Source organism: Daphnia pulicaria, chromosome 1 (assembly GCF_021234035.1).
Source record: "Daphnia pulicaria isolate SC F1-1A chromosome 1, SC_F0-13Bv2, whole genome shotgun sequence".
NCBI lineage: Eukaryota > Metazoa > Arthropoda > Branchiopoda > Diplostraca > Daphniidae > Daphnia > Daphnia pulicaria.
This window is the reverse complement of record NC_060913.1, coordinates 20,964,082-20,982,669: the sequence shown is the minus strand read 5'-3', so window position 1 is coordinate 20,982,669 and position 18,588 is coordinate 20,964,082. Positions and strand designations below refer to the sequence as shown.

The window sequence follows — 18,588 nt, the reverse complement described above, 5'->3', positions numbered from 1 at the left end:
GGTCTTGATTTTCCCTCATCCCCTTGTTGTCGCTGTGTTACTCCCTGTGCTTATCAGAATTGAGTACGGTCGTTCAACATACACTGCTCCCATCAAATAAAAACGACAAATCAACAAGTTCTTTTTTTGTATTCACACCGTAGAACGTCTCAATCGTTCATCAGTGATACGAAGGTCATGGATTGCCAAACGTGATCTAGAACTGTGACGTGTGTCAGAGGACACACATTCGTTAGTGGGCATTCAAAAATACGCCAGAAAAGTGTTGCAAGGGGGAGATAGGGATAGATTGAAAAACAGTTGACGCTTTTTCACTGTACAATAAGGATTTAGGGAATATCATCTCCATTGAGAGCCCTCTTATTGCGGTGACTTTTTCTCTTTTTTGTCTCCTTCTGTTTTTTACTTGGTTATTAATCAGCCATTCAACTAGACAAAGCAAAACTTACAAAAAAAGAAAAAAAAAAGAACAATCGGGTGCCGAACAAAAAGTTACTTAATTTATATAGGGGGTTCCAAAAAAATACAAGGTGAGGGTAGAGGGGGCAAGAGAAATTTCGTTAAAAAAAAAAATTGAAAAAACAGAACACATTAACTAAACGACTGCTGAATCAGAGTATAGAACACCGAGAAAGCCACGATGTGAGAGGTTTTCTCGGGGGTTCGTCAGCTTTGATCTGATGACCTCCGCCTTTACCAGACGGGTGACTCGCCTCCTATAAAACAAAATCTGAATTAATCAATTGTAAGTTAGTTAACTTTGCCAGACGACACATCACTAAGGGATTGGCAAAAAACGATTTCTTTTTCGGGAGGAGGGAGACTTCAAGATGTATAAAGAGGGAATGCTGCGTCGCAACTGTCCTACTGTACGAGCATTTCATGCAAACGTCATCTTTTCACATAATCAATTACCTGCTGCACACCAAGAAGGGAAATGGCATCCAATACGGGCGAAACAAAGGAAAATGAGATAAAACAATTCGTTCTTGTCTTGTTCAAGCCAAAATGGACCGAAAATAAACAAACTAGGAATCTTACCAGTTTCTTTTCCATTTTTGCTTTGATATCTCTGGCCAGAGTAAAAAAAGCGTCTTCGACGTTAATTGAGGCCTTGGCGCTGGTTTCCATAAACTTGATGCCATACTCTATAGCAAGTTGTTCTCCACGATCTTTGGAAACCTATTGGCATGCATAGCATGAATATGCAACTTATAAAGATGACATTCAACAGATAGTTCAGAAAAACAAAATTACCTGTCTCTTGTCATTCATGTCACATTTGTTTCCCAATATCATTTTTTCCACATCGGCTGATGCATGTTCCTCTATGTTTCGGATCCAGTTTTTGATGTTGTCAAAACTCTTATCGTTGGTGATATCATAAACTAACATGATACCCATGGCGCCACGATAATAACTGAAAAATATTACATCAAATTTAACTGCTGTCTTGGTGTTTATCACATTTATATTATTATGTATCCTTACGCTGTTGTGATTGTGCGAAAGCGTTCTTGACCTGCTGTGTCCCTGTTGTGACAATAACAATTTTTTTAACAGATCCTTTACAACATCTTCCGTTTGTTAAAATTGATAAAACTCACCATATTTGTAGTTTTATTTTCTTCCCATCCAATTCAATAGTTCTAATTTTAAAGTCTATCCCTGTAGAGAAAAACCAGCTTATTAGAATATTCATGAAAGCAAAATTGAAACGAAATTAAAGTACTTCAAACGTCACCCGATCTTATTTCAAGATGAAACGGATGACTCAGTTACAGTGTTCATGAAAAATTTAGGAGAAAAAAAACGGAGTATACCAATGGTCGAGATGAAAGTCGAATTGAAGGCATCTTCACTAAAGCGGAAAAGAACGCATGTTTTCCCGACGCCAGAATCTCCGATGAGTAGTAATTTGAAAAGGTAATCATAGGTTTTGGCCATATTCTATAATTTACTAAGAAACACTATTAGTGGGTCATCAGAGTTGGTATAAAATTACCAGTAGACTACAACAGAATATCGGTAAAACTCTGTGTCAATTGTTAATGCCTGAGGGGTAGTGCCTGGTTAAAATGCAGTGGCGCTTTTCGGCATTTTATCAGTAGTCGCTATCTTTTTTCCTTTGAACTTTGGATGATCTGATTTGGAGGCAAGTTCAAATTCAAATTCCCATATTTTCTAATTCTCTTTCAGAAATTTTCACCATGAACAATTTCATTTACATTTTGAAAAATTTCAAATAGAAATATTTTATTTTTTCTGGGGAGGGGGTTTCTTGAAAAGGCTTCCTCTAGTTGATTTGTGTAGGGCCCGTATTTATTTTTATTTTTTAATTTTTTCCGTCTCCCCACGTATCGGCCCGGAATTTACTAGACACATAAACTTGTGACTATAGACTCGTACGGAATAATATGTTTGATGGTTAGACCAAACTTTTAAAGGGTGTGGCTTTCGTCATTAAATACTTGGTGAGTGTTTGTTTTCATACTTTTAATCATACAAATTTTTTCATTGATAGAAAAATAGTAACAAGAAGTAATACATGGTCAAAATTTTGTGACCTGTCTAGTATACACATCATTGTTTGTACAGGCAAATTTTTTGGTGTTTGTTGACAAATCCTCAGTTAGTAGTTATATATTCATACTCTTAGTATTTAAATTTATTGTACTATATATACTGAATTTTTGTTGTCACAAACAAAATAATTCCCTAGCTCTTTCTCTTTTTATTATTATTATTATTATTATTGTTACTCATGTGACCTCCTTTCTCATTCAGGTTCAACAATATGTCTGACAAAATGGGAAATGAAGAACAGAGTAGCACCAGCCCGGCTGATAAAAAATGGGTTCAATTTGATGAAAATAACGATGTCAAAAGACATGTTGAACCTATTCCTCCTACACCAACAGTATCAAACTACAATGGAGCAGTCATAGACACAGAAACTGTTCAAATTGACATTGATAAACTAAAACATTTGGCCCAGTCAAAAGTACCTGATGCTGAAGGCCAAGTTGAAGAGTTGCAAAAAACTGTTAATCCAACTATGAGAAATGTTAGTCTTGATGATCTTGATGGAGCTGATAATTTAGCAACAGTTGTAGATCCTTCAATCTCCAGAGGATTTTGTAAGTTTCAGTTGTTATTTGTTCTTATTCTTTAATTTAATCTGTATATTTGTTATGAAATTTAGCAAATGGTGATGTAATAGTGACTGTTTTACCAGTCAATCAAAAGTGGCCTTGGATAACTCCAGCCGAATTTCGTCCAGAGCTTGTACCTGAAGAATTGATGGCAGAAGGACTTAGTGTAAGAGTTTTTTTACTCCTGCAAAATTCTGGCTTATAATTCATGTTTGATTTCTCTATACAGTTGACAGTTGAAGATTATGTCCAGATCATGGAAAATCTAGTACATGATGTTCGCTTTACAGCTTACAATTTGTGCTACAAAAGGCTATTGATGGCTTGGCTTTTGGCTTCCTTTATTGTTTTGCTCGGGTTGCTTTTCTCTGGCGCTAAAGGCATCACTCTCTTTGGATGCGGGGTGATCTGGCTAATCATAAATGCCGGAGCTATTTTTGTCTGCATGTGGATGAAGAACAAAGTAAGATTTCAAAAGATGCTAAAGCAAAATAAAATAACTTCATGACTAATTCCCTTACGTAATATTTGTAACGGCAGATGAACCATGGACTAGAAAAAGCGGTTGCTAAAGCGAATCAAACATTAACACGCCATCGCATTATTTTAGGAGTTGACGATCGTGGCAAGCTTTCGTGTCACAAAACCCATCTTTGCTTCATATATTTTGATACAACGGACTGTGTGGTGAGTATTGTCTTACCTTGATTTTAATATTGCGTTTGATTAACGATTTCATTGACCTCAAATAGAGAAAATTGCAATCGCTTCTGGATGCGGAAGAGCACACGAATCGATCGGAGACTAACGCGGAGGATCTTCAACGCCAGAGACAGATGCGCCAGCGAATGGATATTGACGATACTGACATCGTAGTGGCTGGCGCCAACCCAATTCGCATATCGCGAAAACAAGTACAGTTTTTATGAATCCCTTTCTTTTCTTTTTATTGCACGAAGAAATGTAGTAAAGTAATATATGCTAATAGCCTTTCAACCATGAAAGATAGATCAATAGTTGTTGAGTATATTGAAGTTTTTCAAACGCATGCCCATGTACATTAGGAGAGCGCTGAACGGCTGCTGTTACGCTACGCCCAAAGATGGGCCAAGGAATTCCTTCGTCACAGACTCGATTGGAGTGTAGACGACAGCTACAATACCTACAATTCTGCTAACCCTTCCTTTGGAATTGCCCCTCACGCCAACTATCCCCGTCCCCGCCATCATAGCTCCGCCCTCTGCCTCTGCCAGTTTATCGAAGATTATTTGAGAAACAAACCTCGCAAAGATCCGCGCAGTTGTTGTTCTTGCTCCTGCGCGCCTCTCGAATAACTCTATTAGTGGCTTCCCTTGTCCTCCTCTCATGCTCGTCTACTATTAGAATTATGATTAGTGTAGTCAATTTTAAATTTAACCTCTAGCATCGCTTATTTCTTGCAATCTATATTTAACACTTCCCTTGCTAAACAACCAACCTCTTGAACCTGAATGAGCATTTTAAAACATTCATTGCCAAGACGACACATTCTGCCGTAGATGTTTCGTTTTTATATATATTATATACATATATATATTTTCAATTAAGTAGCAGAACATCGTCAGTAGTTAAGAAACTTTGGTAATCTGTAAAAAAAAACCCATTTTCGAAACTCCGATGAACCTTAAATTTGTTGCCTTACCCCAAAGAGTTTTTCTTTAAATGTTGGATTGTTTTTGCAAATGTCTTGTGTGTAGGCAAGGGCAGGCATATTGCTTCTTCGTTACAGCCAGAGATGGGCTAAAGGATTGGCTCGACAAAGCCTGGACTTGCAGCTGCTTGCAGCAATCAATGCCTACAATGCCACAGGTCCATATTAATTTCTTTAAAATTTGCCCTTTGACCGACTTTAGTTCATGCTTCATCACATTCCATTTTTTTCCAAATCTTATTCGTTGAAATCCATACGAGTTTCAACGATTTTAAACACAGTTGAAAAAAAAAAAGAATGTTGAAGCGAAAACTATGATCGTTATTTTTTTAAAAAGAGAACTAAATCCATATGTCATAAGAATATTAATATTTCCCTAGTTAAGTTATCCCCTTCAATATTTGGTAGCTTGTTAGTAATCAAAATTTTCCGATTGGCGATGTTTCTGTTGCTGGGCATATAACTTGTGCATATACAAAAAACCAGTAGGTGGTGGTGGTGGTGGTCAATCCTCTGGTTCGTCAAATGGTCTCCCTGTTTCCTCTCCAGTACCGCCCACGCCACGTCACTGTGCAACGTCTCAGTGTCCGTGTCAGTACATTCAAAATCACCTTTACAACAAGGCGCACCCTGCCCCTAATATATGCTGGAAAATGCCCAATTTTGGATTCCATTAATTGTCGATGCTTAGCGTCTCTGCGTTGATTCGAAATCAGGTAACCGACATTTGTTTTAATTCATTCTTTTGGATTTGTGTTATTTCTAAACTATTCTGTCGCTTTAGGGACTGGGCAGTGAAAGGCGTGTTCTTCATTAGCAAAAAACAAAAAAATTATTAAATATCCTTCTGACGTGTGTGAATTCGAAATAATGAAATGCAATATTTTGCTTGTGCCTATTGACCACAGCTCTAGTGCAGCTACGACTGGAGCGTTTAAGAGGAGATAGACCAACCTATTTGAAACGTGTGACTTTTGTGTATAACACTATGACAGCTGTCCCTGGATTTGCTCTAAAAATCTATTATAACTGAAACCGTCCCCATTTCTAGTAAAGTCCATGTTGGTTTAAGATGAAGTGACCATAAAGTAGCCTTGCCTTGGTACAACCATTCGGCTCAATAAGTAAACAGTTATTCTTGCTTTCAGAAAAACGGTGCCTTTTGCCTCTGCTACTCCTATATAACAATTCTACCACTTTTTTAAATACATATATTGGTTTAATGTAATGAAAATCGTCCAACCGAGTTTTTTTAACTTTGTTTCTTATTCTTCTTGTGATTTGAAAATACACTTCGCACAGTAACGGGCTCCTATAATTTAAGTTTTTTTCAATATGCAAGTTTTTATTTTGAGGGACTAATTTTCTTAGCTTTGAAAATGAGGACAACATTTGAAATTCCCTCTCTTTTGAATGTTGGTTGCTGTGCTGAAAAACATACAATCTGGCAAACCAAAATGACGTCTCCTTGCCGCGGGCTTATTTTTGTTGTTCGAGTGTTACTTCGGCTCTTCGGGTGACCTTCTGCGATTGTCAGTCGTTTCCTTTTTGTGTTACATTCCAGAAGTAAAATTGAAATGAGTTTAAGTGATACACCAAATCCACTGGTCGTCGAAAACTTTATTGGAGGAAGTTTCGTCAAGTCCAGCAAATATCTTGACAGCTTCGACCCCTCTACAGGGGAAGTTTGGGCGCAAATCCCCGACAGTGATCTGACAGAGGTTGACGATGCCGTTCAGCACGCAAGGAATGCATTTCCCATGTACGCTAAATTTCAATAATTTTCTTTATGTACTATACTAAATACTATCCATACATTTTTAAAAATACCTTTGATTTCAAGGTGGTCAAAGACAACAGCAGCAGAGAGAGCCAAAATACTTATTAAAATAGCTGATTCCATTGAAGAGAATCTAGATAAACTTGCTCAAGCTGAATCAAAAGACCAAGGAAAGCCAGTTAGCCTGGCAAAAAGGATGGACATTCCAAGAGCAGCACTAAATTTTCGAGCATTTGCTGAATCCATTTGCCACCACCTCAATATGTAATACAGTTTATAGATGCAGGCAATATTTCTCTTAAATTGAATTGAATTTATTAAATAATATTTTAGATCAAATTGTATACCTGAAATGGGCTGCATGAATTACACAGTGAGAAATCCTGTAGGAGTTGCTGCATTGATAAGTCCTTGGAACCTACCATTATGTTTGTTTCAATAATATATTAGATTATATATAATTAATTATTTTATCTATCTTTTAAAAAATTTAGATTTGTTAACATTCAAGATTGCACCTGCTCTGGCTTCAGGTTACTTTATATTGCCCTTGCCTCTCTTTATTATTCTCATGCTGTTCTCAAATTATAACTATATCGAAATAGGAAATTGTGTTGTGTGTAAGCCGAGTGAGATTACGTCTGTTACGGCCTGGATGCTCTGTAAACTTATCAAAGATGCTGGATTGCCGAATGGAGTACTTAACATGGTATTTGGAACTGGTTCCAAGGCAGGAGAAGCCTTAATTAATCATCAAGGCGTCAATGTAATTGATTAATACTTCAATTTAATTTTTAAATGCGTGTATAGGGAACGATTGCGTGAATTTTCTCTAGGTTATTTCATTTACTGGATCTACGAACGTGGGGCGTCATATAGGTCAAGTTGCCGCCAAGAGTATTAAAAAAGTCTCACTTGAGGTATGGGTTATAGCCAAAATTGAACCTACAAAATTTATAATGAAATTCTAACTGAGATGCAATACAGTTAGGAGGAAAAAATGCCGGAATAATTTTTGAAGATGCAGATTTATCAAAAGTTGTGCCAGCTACAATAAATTCATGCTTCCTCAATCAAGGAGAAATTTGTCTGTGTACTTCAAGAGTCTTCGTGCAACGCACAATTTTCGACGAATTTGTTCAACGTTTGGTGAAAGAAACCAAGTAAGAAATAAATCTGAATAAATTATGTGCAACGAGCATTTATATGTAAAAATAGTTTTACCCATTCAGATTTTTTTTCCGTGTAGTGTATAGAATTAATGGCTTTATCATTTTTATCATAGAAACCTCAAAGTGGGTCCTCCGATCGAAGATGTTTTTATGGGCCCATTGGTTAGTCAGGTTCACTTGGAGAAAGTTCGGAGCTATGTTGAAATAGCTCGAAAAGACGGAGCGCGTATTCTTTGCGGCGAATCCGTTGATGAACTTTCTCTGCCAGCTCCGTATCAAAAGGTTTTTTTTCTTAAATATATATACTTATTTTCATTCCTCCCGAATTGTACTTTTAAATTTACCTAAATCATCCTGTAGGGATATTTTATTCGACCAACCATCATAACTGATTTGTCAGATTCTTCAGCTTGCATGCAAGAAGAAATTTTCGGTCCAGTAGTGTGCTTGTCTCCCTTTGACTCAGAGGACGAAGTCATTGAACGAGTCAACAACGTAATCTGTTAATTTTTTAATTTTATAATTTCTGAACTGGTAATTTTGTTTTGTAGGTGAAATATGGACTTTGCAGTGCGATATGGGGTCAGAAAGGTGATCGATTGCTGCGAGTTGCTCATCAGCTTCACGTTGGCACTGTTTGGATTAACTGCTGGCTCGTTCGCTCTTTGGATATGCCTTTTGGTGGAATGAAAGAAAGTGGAATTGGACGAGAGGGGACTTCTCATTCTCTGGAATTGTACACTGAAGAAACAACGATTTGTTATAAATTTCAATAATTAAAATGACATATTTAGTCATGTTGTAGCTAGTTATTACAGGTTTACCTGTAAATATATTTACTAATGTCATTTTTTTTAAAATGACATTTTTATTATAATACATTTTATCTGTGAACCTTTTTACGTATGAGCAAACAAACTTGTATTTTTAGTTTTTTACTTATTTTTAAAGGTGGTAGGCTACTAGTGGCCGCAGAATTATAGAGTAGGCTAACATCCGAATTTGCCAGTTCGCTGAAATTGGGAAAAAAAATTGGACGTGCGTTAACTACTAACAGTTTTTTCATGGCGGCTTACGGAGTTTCGCCCGTTTCAGTTTTAGTTTTAATTTTTACCATTGAAATTTTCGTCAGTTCCGTTAAGAATTGGATTACACAATTCCTTCGTTATCAGGTAATCTTTTAAGTTTTATTTCCCCTCGATGGTCATTGTAGTTTATTTATTATAGTTTTTTTTGTAAACGTCCCTACCGTGTTTACAAAAAGATATCGCCATTTCCTGCCCCAAGGGAAGAATGAAAAGAAGAGACGAAGGAAGAAACTAAGAGGGGACAAAGGGGTGGCGCGGGGTTCTCTTTCCTCGGGGCAGGATATAGTCTTTGAAAATAAAATGTCTTTTACTTCAAAATTAATAATAAATTAACTACAATGACTATCGAGGTGCAAGAGAGATAAAAAAATATTTATCCTTTCTCTTTCTCCCTCTTCCGTTCAAGGGAAGAAAGAGATTTTGAGATATGGCAACGGTGTCCACCAGTTTCGGCACTTTTTTTCGGCACTTCGATTTCGTCGTTTTCGGCACCCCATGCAAACCACACTTCCTCGATTATGAAAAAATATTATCCATTTCGGCACCAAATTTGACCGTTTCGGCACCAATTTCGATCGTTTCGGCACCAACTTCAACCGTTTCGGCACCCCATGCAAACCATACGTCCTCGAACATGAAAAACTATTGTTTGTTTCGACACCAAATTTCACCGTTTCGGCACCAATTCTGTGCCACCCGTATGGAAGTTTTTTTGGACAATAATCATGTGATTAAATCACTCGATTTATTCAAGTCAATTTACTATCCGCGCTATTGCACCGTCAGGCCGCTAGGGGCGCTCTGACTGGTTTTAGATAATAGCTTTTTGGGGGGTAGAGCCTTCTAGGGTGTGCCGTTCTGCTTTCTTATTTTTTTTTAAAATGTGGTGTGTGTAAGGCATGGCCTACTGAAATAACGGCCCAACAGCTCGCTATCTCCCTGTTGCCGAATGGTTCCCAGCCCCTACCCCTTCCCATCCCCTACTTTTCATAGCCAGAGGGTCGCGTAAGTTCCTTCAGAAAGTTCCACATTCCATGGTATACCATGGAATGTGGAACTTTTCCATGGAATGTGGAACTTTTCCATGGAATGTGGAACTTTTCCTATGAAAAGTAGGGGATGGGAAGGGGTAGGGGCTGGGAACCATTCGGCAACAGGGAGATAGCGAGCTGATGGGCCGTTATTTCAGTAGGCGTTGGTGTAAGGTTGGCACGGTGTGTGTTTATTTGTGTTTACACGACACCTGGTGGAATACAAATTTTGCGACGATGCCGAAACGGAAACTAAAACTGGAACAGAATCCGAAAACTAACATCCCGGAGTCATCGCTAGTCTAACCAACTTTATCAGATTGAAATGTCTAGTTAGTTGAGTGGTTTAAAGCATCAGCACTCCAATTTGGGGTGTTAAAATTTTGACAAAATTTTATTAAAATCCAATAAATAAATCTAATAATAAATACAATAAATACAATAGTGCCGAAACGGAAAAACATGGTGCCGAAACGGAAAAACATAGTGCCGAAACGGAAAAATATAGTGCCGAAACGGAAAAACACACACTCCTGGCAACCCTCCCAAAAACATGACGCCTGGAACTAAATGTGGCGGCGGTGCCGAAATTGACAAACACAGTGCCGAAAACGACAAAAACAGTGCCGAAAACGACGAAATCGAAGTGCCGAAAAAAAGTGCCGAAACAGGTGGCAACCCTTACGCAACGCGATAAAAACCACATATCGCGTTGTCGAAAAATTCCCAAAAAAAATCACATGATACCCCGCCCTAATATTAACCTTTCAAAAATTTTTTATCGAATTCCACCGAGAATTCTATTTTTGGGAGCGTTTTGAAAAACGCGTTTTCCCTACTGATCCTCTCAGCCGTACGGATACTTTCGGTACCCACTGTATACCACTTTAAATCTTCATTTACAGTAAGTTTTGCTACTAGGAATGGAGTTTTGTTTTTACAAAAAATGCGATGGGTATGAAAATCAACCTTTGCGAAATGTAAAGGTGTATTTGAAGCGGTAAGAGCCCCGGGCGCTGGCTGAAATAATTATTGAAATGAGTGTACGCTCTCATTAAACTCATGAGCAGCAAAAAGGAATTACATTCGAAGTACCGATACGAGACAGAAAAAGGTTACCAAGGCCTCTCATCGCCTTCTCATAAGGTAGGCTCCCTACTAAAACACCGCATACTAATAACGTTATATGATGGTCAAAAACGAATGTGTACAACCACATTGATTTTTCGAACGTTGCATTTATCTAATTTTCGTTCGAAGAAATTCATCTTAAATTTTAGATTCGCTTAACGTTCATAGCATGTACGAATACAACAATCAATATCAGCACCTAAAATGAACATAAATTTTAGGAACGGATTTGAAGGTGAAATCTAGAAAGTAGATATTTCACATTTGTAATAAACATCTTACGTTAATAGAACATTAAACGCTGAACATATATCTAATCCGCAAAATCGTATATTCATGTGACGTGCGGGATCGCATGTAATATAGGAAAATTATGCTTCTATTTTGAATGTTGGGCGAATGTTCATATAACCTTTCCATTTGTACAAAGGTGTATGTGATTCTAACCTCTTGGCGCCATAAATTTTGATAGGAACAAATAGCTCAATGGTAGAGCACTGGCCTTGTAAGCTAAAGGTCTGTGGTTCCCATTCCCCCCCATTCCCAGCTCCGACTTCTCTAATATAACGCTTCGGAACGATGGCAGATTGGATATAGATACCAATGTATTTGTATGTTTTTTGTATGTTCTATGAACATACCAAAGGTATTCAGAAGAGAACTATAATAGTATATGACTAAATGGACATTGAATGCGCGGCAATAGGGAATCAAAAATGAACATTATATTCATATACCATTTGAACATCCACATACTTTTTTTGAATCTCACATTTACATGCAATGAACGTCGACGTTTTAGTAGGGTAACCACTGTAATTTTCTCCATTAAACTTGACGATGTGGCCGACGTCCTTAAATGCGTTGTGGGTAGGAAGTGCAATTGCTAGTTGAATAAAAATTACCAGAATTTGTATTACAAGTTACTCGTGTGTTCTGGTCCCATAACCTGTTGAAACAGATTACTTAAAGACATAATATGCCACAGGGAATACGCTTCGTAACTATCTCTCGTACGGTAACTATTATCTCCCGAATTAAATATCTTTGTCTTGTCTTAATACTATATTACTGACTACTTATTATAAAGATTAGTTACTAAACGTATTCCTTTTGGAACAATTTAAAATGCATTTTGAGCAAATAATTTGCCTACGACGAAAAGAAAATTAATTTGGTTGCGAAATAAAGACGAGGATGCACACCGGAATTTAACAAATGCGCTCCTAAAAACGGATATTTGTTAAAAGGGGCAAAAAATAATTGGGTCCACCCGGTAACGTTTTAACAGAGAAATTGTCAGCAATGTAGAACTTTACTCACGTGTCATTGCGAAGTACATATTCATGTAAAGCAGCAATTCACAGGACGAACAATTTTGAGACGACACCATTATCGAGAAGAATCTAAACGATGCCTGGAATAAAACTTGAGTCAAAATAATATTCCGGTTAGTTCAGTAGCAATTCACTAACTTATCACTGGAATTTTGCGGTTTGTTGAAAGAAGTTTGAATCCCAAACACTACGAGATCCCAGTTGGTGTTGTTGACAAGCGTCAAGCCCCTCGGTCCAGCATTAGAAGCCAAGGTGATTCAGTTCAGTTCACGGTCATCTTCTGAATGAAATAAAGCGCAAATATTACGCGTTCTGTTTCAATCTGAAAGCAGAAACAAGAACATTGGCGATCTTGCCTTCCACAGAACATTAGAAAACTGAGGTGGCCAAGGCGCGGATAAGAGCGGAATTCATTTCAGCATTTCGTTTCTGTAAATGAAGGAATAATAATAACATAATATAATAATAAGCAAAATATCACTCTTAGGTGCAAGATATAAGAAATTGTTGGGGCTTTTTCCATGCTGGACTCACAAAAAGAGGCGAAACATTTTATATGCACCATTTTCTTCCAGACACATTTTTATATAAACGACAGAATACGAGCAAGAATTCTAATGGAAACGCACTTCTGGATGGCTGTTAGAAAAATATTGACGAAAAACCAACACTGATTCCAGTTACGGTCATAGCCTGCCATGTAAAATGATAGCCTGAAGCATGAGACAGTGATCCGCAATGACATCTCTGCGTATCCTAAATTTCCCTCAAAGCTCTAACACTGGGTAGTATAGCGCGAGTGAACGTTATCTGTGCTTCATGCGATAACTGTATTTGACAAGTCGGTAATTAAGCCTTTAATTTCATTAAGTAAGTAAGTAATAAGTTTTTTCAGCTTTGTTTGTATTGTTTTTTAACGGATCAACCAAGGCTTATTCCTTGCAATTTTTCATTAAAAATAGCAAAAAAAACGTTGTGGGGGAAATTTTCTTCACAACTCGAAATGGGCCAACATAGTTAGGCAGGAACTTTTTGGTTCCCTTTTTCTTTTTCAATTTTCTTCTGTACTATTTGGCACCGCTAGTCAACCAGGCGTTTTGACTTCTCACACCGAAATAGGTTGGACGTAAAGAATTAACTCGAGGCGGTTTTTCAAGATTAAAAAAAAATTAATGAGCCATTACTAGTAGTCATCTTACTTTTTTAATTGCCACTTCTTTGCCTTTTTGTTTTGTGACTGTTGGGGGAGCATAATGAATCAGGGGAATTTTACTTTGACACGGTGACCGGGGAAAACAAAACAGAAAGACAACAATCTTGTCACCTTGTTGTGGCTATTGTTATTGTTCTTTCCCCCTTTTTTTTAAGAGAGGACCGTGAAATTTTTCTTCAATAATTAACTAGTCTGACAGAACGCTGCTAGATGACACGCAATAAATCGTGGACTATACCTCAAGGTTTTCCCGCCTCTCGGTAGTTAATACACAGATTTTTGAAAACCATTTCTGCTGGTCGTTTACGTTTTTAAATTTGATTTCACGTTTGTACGGGACGTTACTAAACACGAACGGAAAAACACGCGTACGGTCTTGATGACCTTTTTCGGGACTCCTCCTTAAGAAATGAACGTAATTTTGGTTAGCTTTATTTTTACTAGTTTGAAATTCCAGTGAAATGTCAGGTTTAAAGCTACATAATGCCATTTATGATGTCGCATTAGTAGCAGTGCAGCCTTCGAATTTCAAAAATCAAACTGATTCAATTTGAAAAATGAATCGTCAGGTTTCGTCTGCTAAGAAAAATCTTAGACGTTGCATGGATAACGATTTCAATCATAAATTCTATATTTAATATTTTAAAAAATGATAAAATTTGTAAGTAATACATGTTGAATTAAAATTTAAAACTCATTTCTAAAAATTATTAATTGGAAGTGGCAATATATCATTGTTGAAAATTTATATTTTTTCTGAAGGAAGACCCCCCCCCCTTGATAGTCGAAGCTAGGCTAGAACAATAAAAAAAAAAAAGAAATTAAATCAAAATATATCTTTGTTTGAATCAAATCTAATCCCTGGACTTGTTGCCCTGTCTGGGATCCTTCAGGGAATTCTTTGTTTGTGTTGGCCATGGTGTTACTGTTTTGTGATTGACGGATACCTTGCCGGAGCTGTTGTCTCAACCTTTAGGAGCAGAGGTGATGAATCAGAACTGGGGCATGAAGAGTAGGACACGGCTGACGACTTGCTAGAAAACAAGGTGGACGTATGGAAGTTGTCGCTGTCCCTGCTTATGTCTGACAGTTCTCCGACTGAAAGCTTTCGCTCGATATACCTTTGTGATGCCGTTAGATACGGGGATCACCAAGTTGCATGAGCCCTTTTACGATTGAGAATTAGTTATGACATCAATGACCAGTGAAAACAACGGGGTTTGATGGGCTTGATGTTTTTGGCTTGCCCGACTGCCACCACTTTATTTTTCCCCTCTTTTATCCTTACTTTCCTTTCAAATATTCAATCAACGGCGGTTAACGGTAAGCAAGCTCATGGTTGCATATTTTTTCTGCCTTTCTTTCTCAAGTAACCCGGCGGTGCCGAATAAAGAAATGTTCTCACTTTGTCATTTAATCACTTCAAAGAAGGAGGATTTTGTAAAAGTTAGATAAATTATGGTAGAATCACAATACGAATATAATTTTCCACAATACTTCGGGCATTAATGACGTGAATCGAGTTGTAAACTGGCAGAATGATTAAGAGTTTTGAATATTAATCAACATAAGATTGTTTATATTGTTTAACTTTCGCTTCATTTGAATTGAATTTAAAACAAATTTGAGTTATATCCTTTGATTTGACTCAAAGAATTCGATGCTATGACTTCATTTCAATGAAAATTTTCAAAAAAAAATACACTATTGCCAGTTGTATTTTATTTTATTTAAAAAACTTGGAAATGAGCTTGAGCGAAAGTGAGCTTAGGTGAATTTCAACTTTTTTGTGAGCTTGAGCTTGAGGTTACATATATGCCATGAGCGCATTATTTCATTGCTAATTCAGCGTTTAAATAACAATTTAAAAGAAAAGCCTGTGATGATAAATGATCTCTCATAACCAAATGTGTGATCAAGGAGGGGGAATCAGAAATGTGTTTAAAAATGGATTGCATTTAAATGGATGGTCTTTGATGAATTATAATACAGGTTAACAGTAAAATACACTGATACACGCATTTTTAATGTTCAAAATTGAGGTTTTCTACACAAGGCACCAGAGATAAAAAAACGTTAGCTATATTTAATACATGCAACTCATTATAAAATTAAGGTCTATATAATTAATTCGAAATATTTGGTCAATATAGACCTTTTTCCATTTGGTTCGGGTAAGTTGAGCGAAAAGTCGTGCGGCTAGTTGACTAGTGCGCACCATGGCGGGGGATAGCCGAAACTTGCTGCAGACTTTGCTTGATCCGGTCAATACCCCATGTAAGGCCATGTACTGTATAACCTGTCAGGCCATGGCTGTAACCTGTTACAAATGTAATATGAAATAACCTGAAACAAAATGATCAGAGCAAACAAATAGTTTGGATTTATTATAATTGCTTTTTGACAACTTCAACCGCTCGGCTCTTCTTCTTTCAATGAGTTCTTTCTCAATTGAATTACTGTTAATGTTGCATTCTGGCACTTTGAAAAAACTTCGGCGATCTCTTTTTTTTTCACATGTTGAACATATCAAACAAAAAGCTGTTACCATTTTAAACACTTAAGAAATAAAACAGGTTTCACTTTTGCTGCTGACAGCCTGACAGGTTACAGTACATGGCCTTACGTGGGGTATTGACCGCACAATTTATCTTAAGAATTGTTTTAACATGGCAACGTTGCCCTTTACCTCAAAAAAAGTGAGTAGTTCAGTTGATCTTGAATCGCTGGTCCAGCAAATACACAATTTATGTACTTGTAGAAGGGAGAGGACTTTAAAAACTTCCATGGGAGAATTTTTGTCCTGTAGCTAGTTTTAAATTATTAAATTAGTTCCTTAATTCATAGAATATTGCGAATAGGACTTACAGCTTTTTCCGGTAACAGTTGGTCTTTTGTTATTAATATTTGTTGTTGATCACGAACTTCAAAAACGTAGTAATCGTCCTCGACATCCTCTTTCTTGAAGAAATTTCCGTGTTTGCTCTTAAATACAACGTTATTGTCCATTTTCACCAAATTTGAAAAGGGTCTTTGATTTTGACAATTATGCGGGAGAGAGCCCTTGAGATTTTTTTTTCGTGTTTCGGTCATCATTTGATTGGTATATATTTAATTTCGACTTTTTGCTTCTAAACTAACAGGAAGCTTGCTTTCAATTAGACTCTTTTACTCCTTCACTTGTTTTAGTAAAGAAAATGTTTGGTCCAAATCCATTTCGTGTTGAAGTAAATATTGAATCCTGCAAATAATTTTTTAGATATTGAAGATGGGTAGGGAGTAATTTAGTACCTCGTGCTCAATTCTTCCAATTCACAGGCATCCTTAGCATTCTGGCTTTTCAAATTATTGTAGCAGAACTTTAGATTCTCCAGCTTCTAGAGTAAATTCAATTATTGTAATGATTTATAAGTATTGGTTTTCTTTACTTGCCTTAGTTAACTCTTGACTTGTAGATTGAATTGGAAAAAAATTCACCGATTACATGGGTGGATTTGCAGATTCCTGCTAGTTTTAAATTGTTTATTAATAGAATATTAAGAATTAGTGTTATAGGACTTACAACTTTTTCCGCTATCAGTTGATCTTGTTTGGCTGATGGCTGGAATGGCTGATCAGGAACTTCAGATTCATAGTAATAATCTACCACATCCTCTTTCTTGAATAAGTTGCCATTTTTGCTTTTAAAAATTGGTTCGTGATCCATTTCGAACGAGAAATATGCAAATTTGCGGGAGGGGGACGGGTTTCTTTAAGCTTTTTGCGAAAATGTTGCTCATCCCCCTTGGCGTTGCCAGGTGTTAGGAAAACTTGAGTTTGTACCATGGGCATAGATAAAGAAGACTGTTTTTTGTTTTTTTCCGTGTTTACCTCATTTGGATTAGCTGATTTGATTTGGTGAGCTGTTTAATTTCAACTTTTGTATTCTAAAATGTCAGTAAGCTTACTTTCAAAGAACATCATTTCACTTCAGTTCATTAAATTCAGTTATTTAGCTCCCCAAATCTTTTATCCAAATCTTTTATCCAAATCTTTTTCATATTTGAGCAGATCCTTAAGCCTGCAAATAATTTTTTAGTATATTTTAAGCATGATAGGGAGTAATTCAGTACCTTTTGTTGATATCTTCCATTTCACAGAGCTCCTCTTCATGTTTGGTTTTCAGACTGGTGTAGCGTAAGATGAGAGATTCCAACTCTTTCTCCAACTCGAGCTTTGTTTTTTGGAGTGGAATGACCTTTACAGATTCCTTATGCGTATGGTTAACCGTTGGCTAGTTTAAAATAGTGAGATAAGGGTTTTATTTAATTTATAGAATACCTTACTGGTATTCGACTTACAGCTTTTTCAGGTTCTTTTTCCAGAATTTGGGCTTGATCTGGCATCTCGGACTCGTAGAAATCATCTTCCCGGTCTTCTTTTTTAAATAGATTTCCTTTTTTCGTTTTGAAAGTCACTTTCATTTTAAAACGGTCAAAGAATATGAAAAATCAAATATTCACGAGGTTTCTTTAATCTTTTTCACGAAAATGTGGCTCCTCCCCCTTGGCGTTGCCAGGTGTTAAAAAACGTGATTTTGTACCATGGGGCATAGTATCTTTACCTATTTATTTATATTTTTAATCATTTATCATTTTATTATAATTTAATCATTATTTTGCAGCTGTCTGTTATCATAAAATTAATGAATGATTTCATTTCCAAGGTTTGATTCTCCTGATTTGAAATATTTCCCTGGTCCACCAGCAGATTCCATTGAGGAAATTATTGCTTTAACGGATCCATCATTGAGCTTGTTCACTGGTGAAGAAGAGGTCATGTCAGAATAGGATCAAAGACCCATCTTGAAGCTCACCAGTTTGGCATTTACGTTGAACCTGGCCATTTATGTCATCTAGAGGGGGGTACAATCGAAGCTAACCATTTACTCTTCGCTGTGCTGGGAGAAACTTCATCCATTTTAACCAAATCAGTCGAGGATTTTGCAAATA

General features: G+C 36.8%; 3 protein-coding genes across 6 annotated transcripts; 2 read left to right on the top strand and 1 right to left on the bottom strand.

Annotated features, from left to right (window-relative positions):
• Positions 1-112: 112 nt before the first annotated feature.
• LOC124329104 (ras-related protein Rab-8A-like) lies at positions 113-2,075 on the bottom strand. 2 transcript variants are annotated; one of them, XM_046788108.1, is made up of 7 exons: positions 1,824-2,075; positions 1,608-1,668; positions 1,492-1,533; positions 1,258-1,420; positions 1,042-1,182; positions 916-918; positions 113-716 (listed from the first exon to the last, which is right to left on the bottom strand). In XM_046788108.1, the coding sequence occupies exons 1-7, from the start codon at positions 1,945-1,947 to the stop codon at positions 612-614; spliced, it is 639 nt and encodes a 212-aa protein (XP_046644064.1). In that variant the 5' UTR covers positions 1,948-2,075; the 3' UTR covers positions 113-611. The 2 variants fall into 2 exon arrangements, with proteins under 2 accessions (XP_046644064.1, XP_046644074.1); XM_046788118.1 differs by lacking the exon at positions 916-918 and having other exon boundaries at positions 1,824-2,074.
• A 249-nt stretch (positions 2,076-2,324) lies between these two features.
• On the top strand, positions 2,325-6,150 carry LOC124329090 (transmembrane protein 268-like). 3 transcript variants are annotated; one of them, XM_046788086.1, is made up of 9 exons: positions 2,325-2,474; positions 2,788-3,140; positions 3,206-3,321; positions 3,385-3,618; positions 3,696-3,842; positions 3,908-4,069; positions 4,892-5,003; positions 5,335-5,561; positions 5,630-6,150. In XM_046788086.1, exons 2-8 carry the CDS (start codon positions 2,798-2,800, stop codon positions 5,520-5,522), a joined length of 1,302 nt encoding a protein of 433 aa, XP_046644042.1. In that variant the 5' UTR covers positions 2,325-2,474; positions 2,788-2,797; the 3' UTR covers positions 5,523-5,561; positions 5,630-6,150. The 3 variants fall into 3 exon arrangements, with proteins under 3 accessions (XP_046644042.1, XP_046644032.1, XP_046644051.1); XM_046788076.1 differs by having other exon boundaries at positions 5,332-5,561; XM_046788095.1 differs by lacking the exons at positions 5,335-5,561; positions 5,630-6,150 and having other exon boundaries at positions 4,220-5,128.
• Positions 6,151-6,319: 169 nt separating this feature from the next.
• LOC124329082 (2-aminomuconic semialdehyde dehydrogenase-like) lies at positions 6,320-8,696 on the top strand. The gene is made up of 10 exons (XM_046788064.1): positions 6,320-6,607; positions 6,689-6,889; positions 6,959-7,053; positions 7,120-7,158; positions 7,231-7,391; positions 7,462-7,545; positions 7,613-7,788; positions 7,911-8,079; positions 8,158-8,292; positions 8,349-8,696. Exons 1-10 carry the CDS (start codon positions 6,423-6,425, stop codon positions 8,571-8,573), a joined length of 1,470 nt encoding a protein of 489 aa, XP_046644020.1. The 5' UTR covers positions 6,320-6,422; the 3' UTR covers positions 8,574-8,696.
• The last annotated feature ends 9,892 nt before the right edge of the window (positions 8,697-18,588 follow it).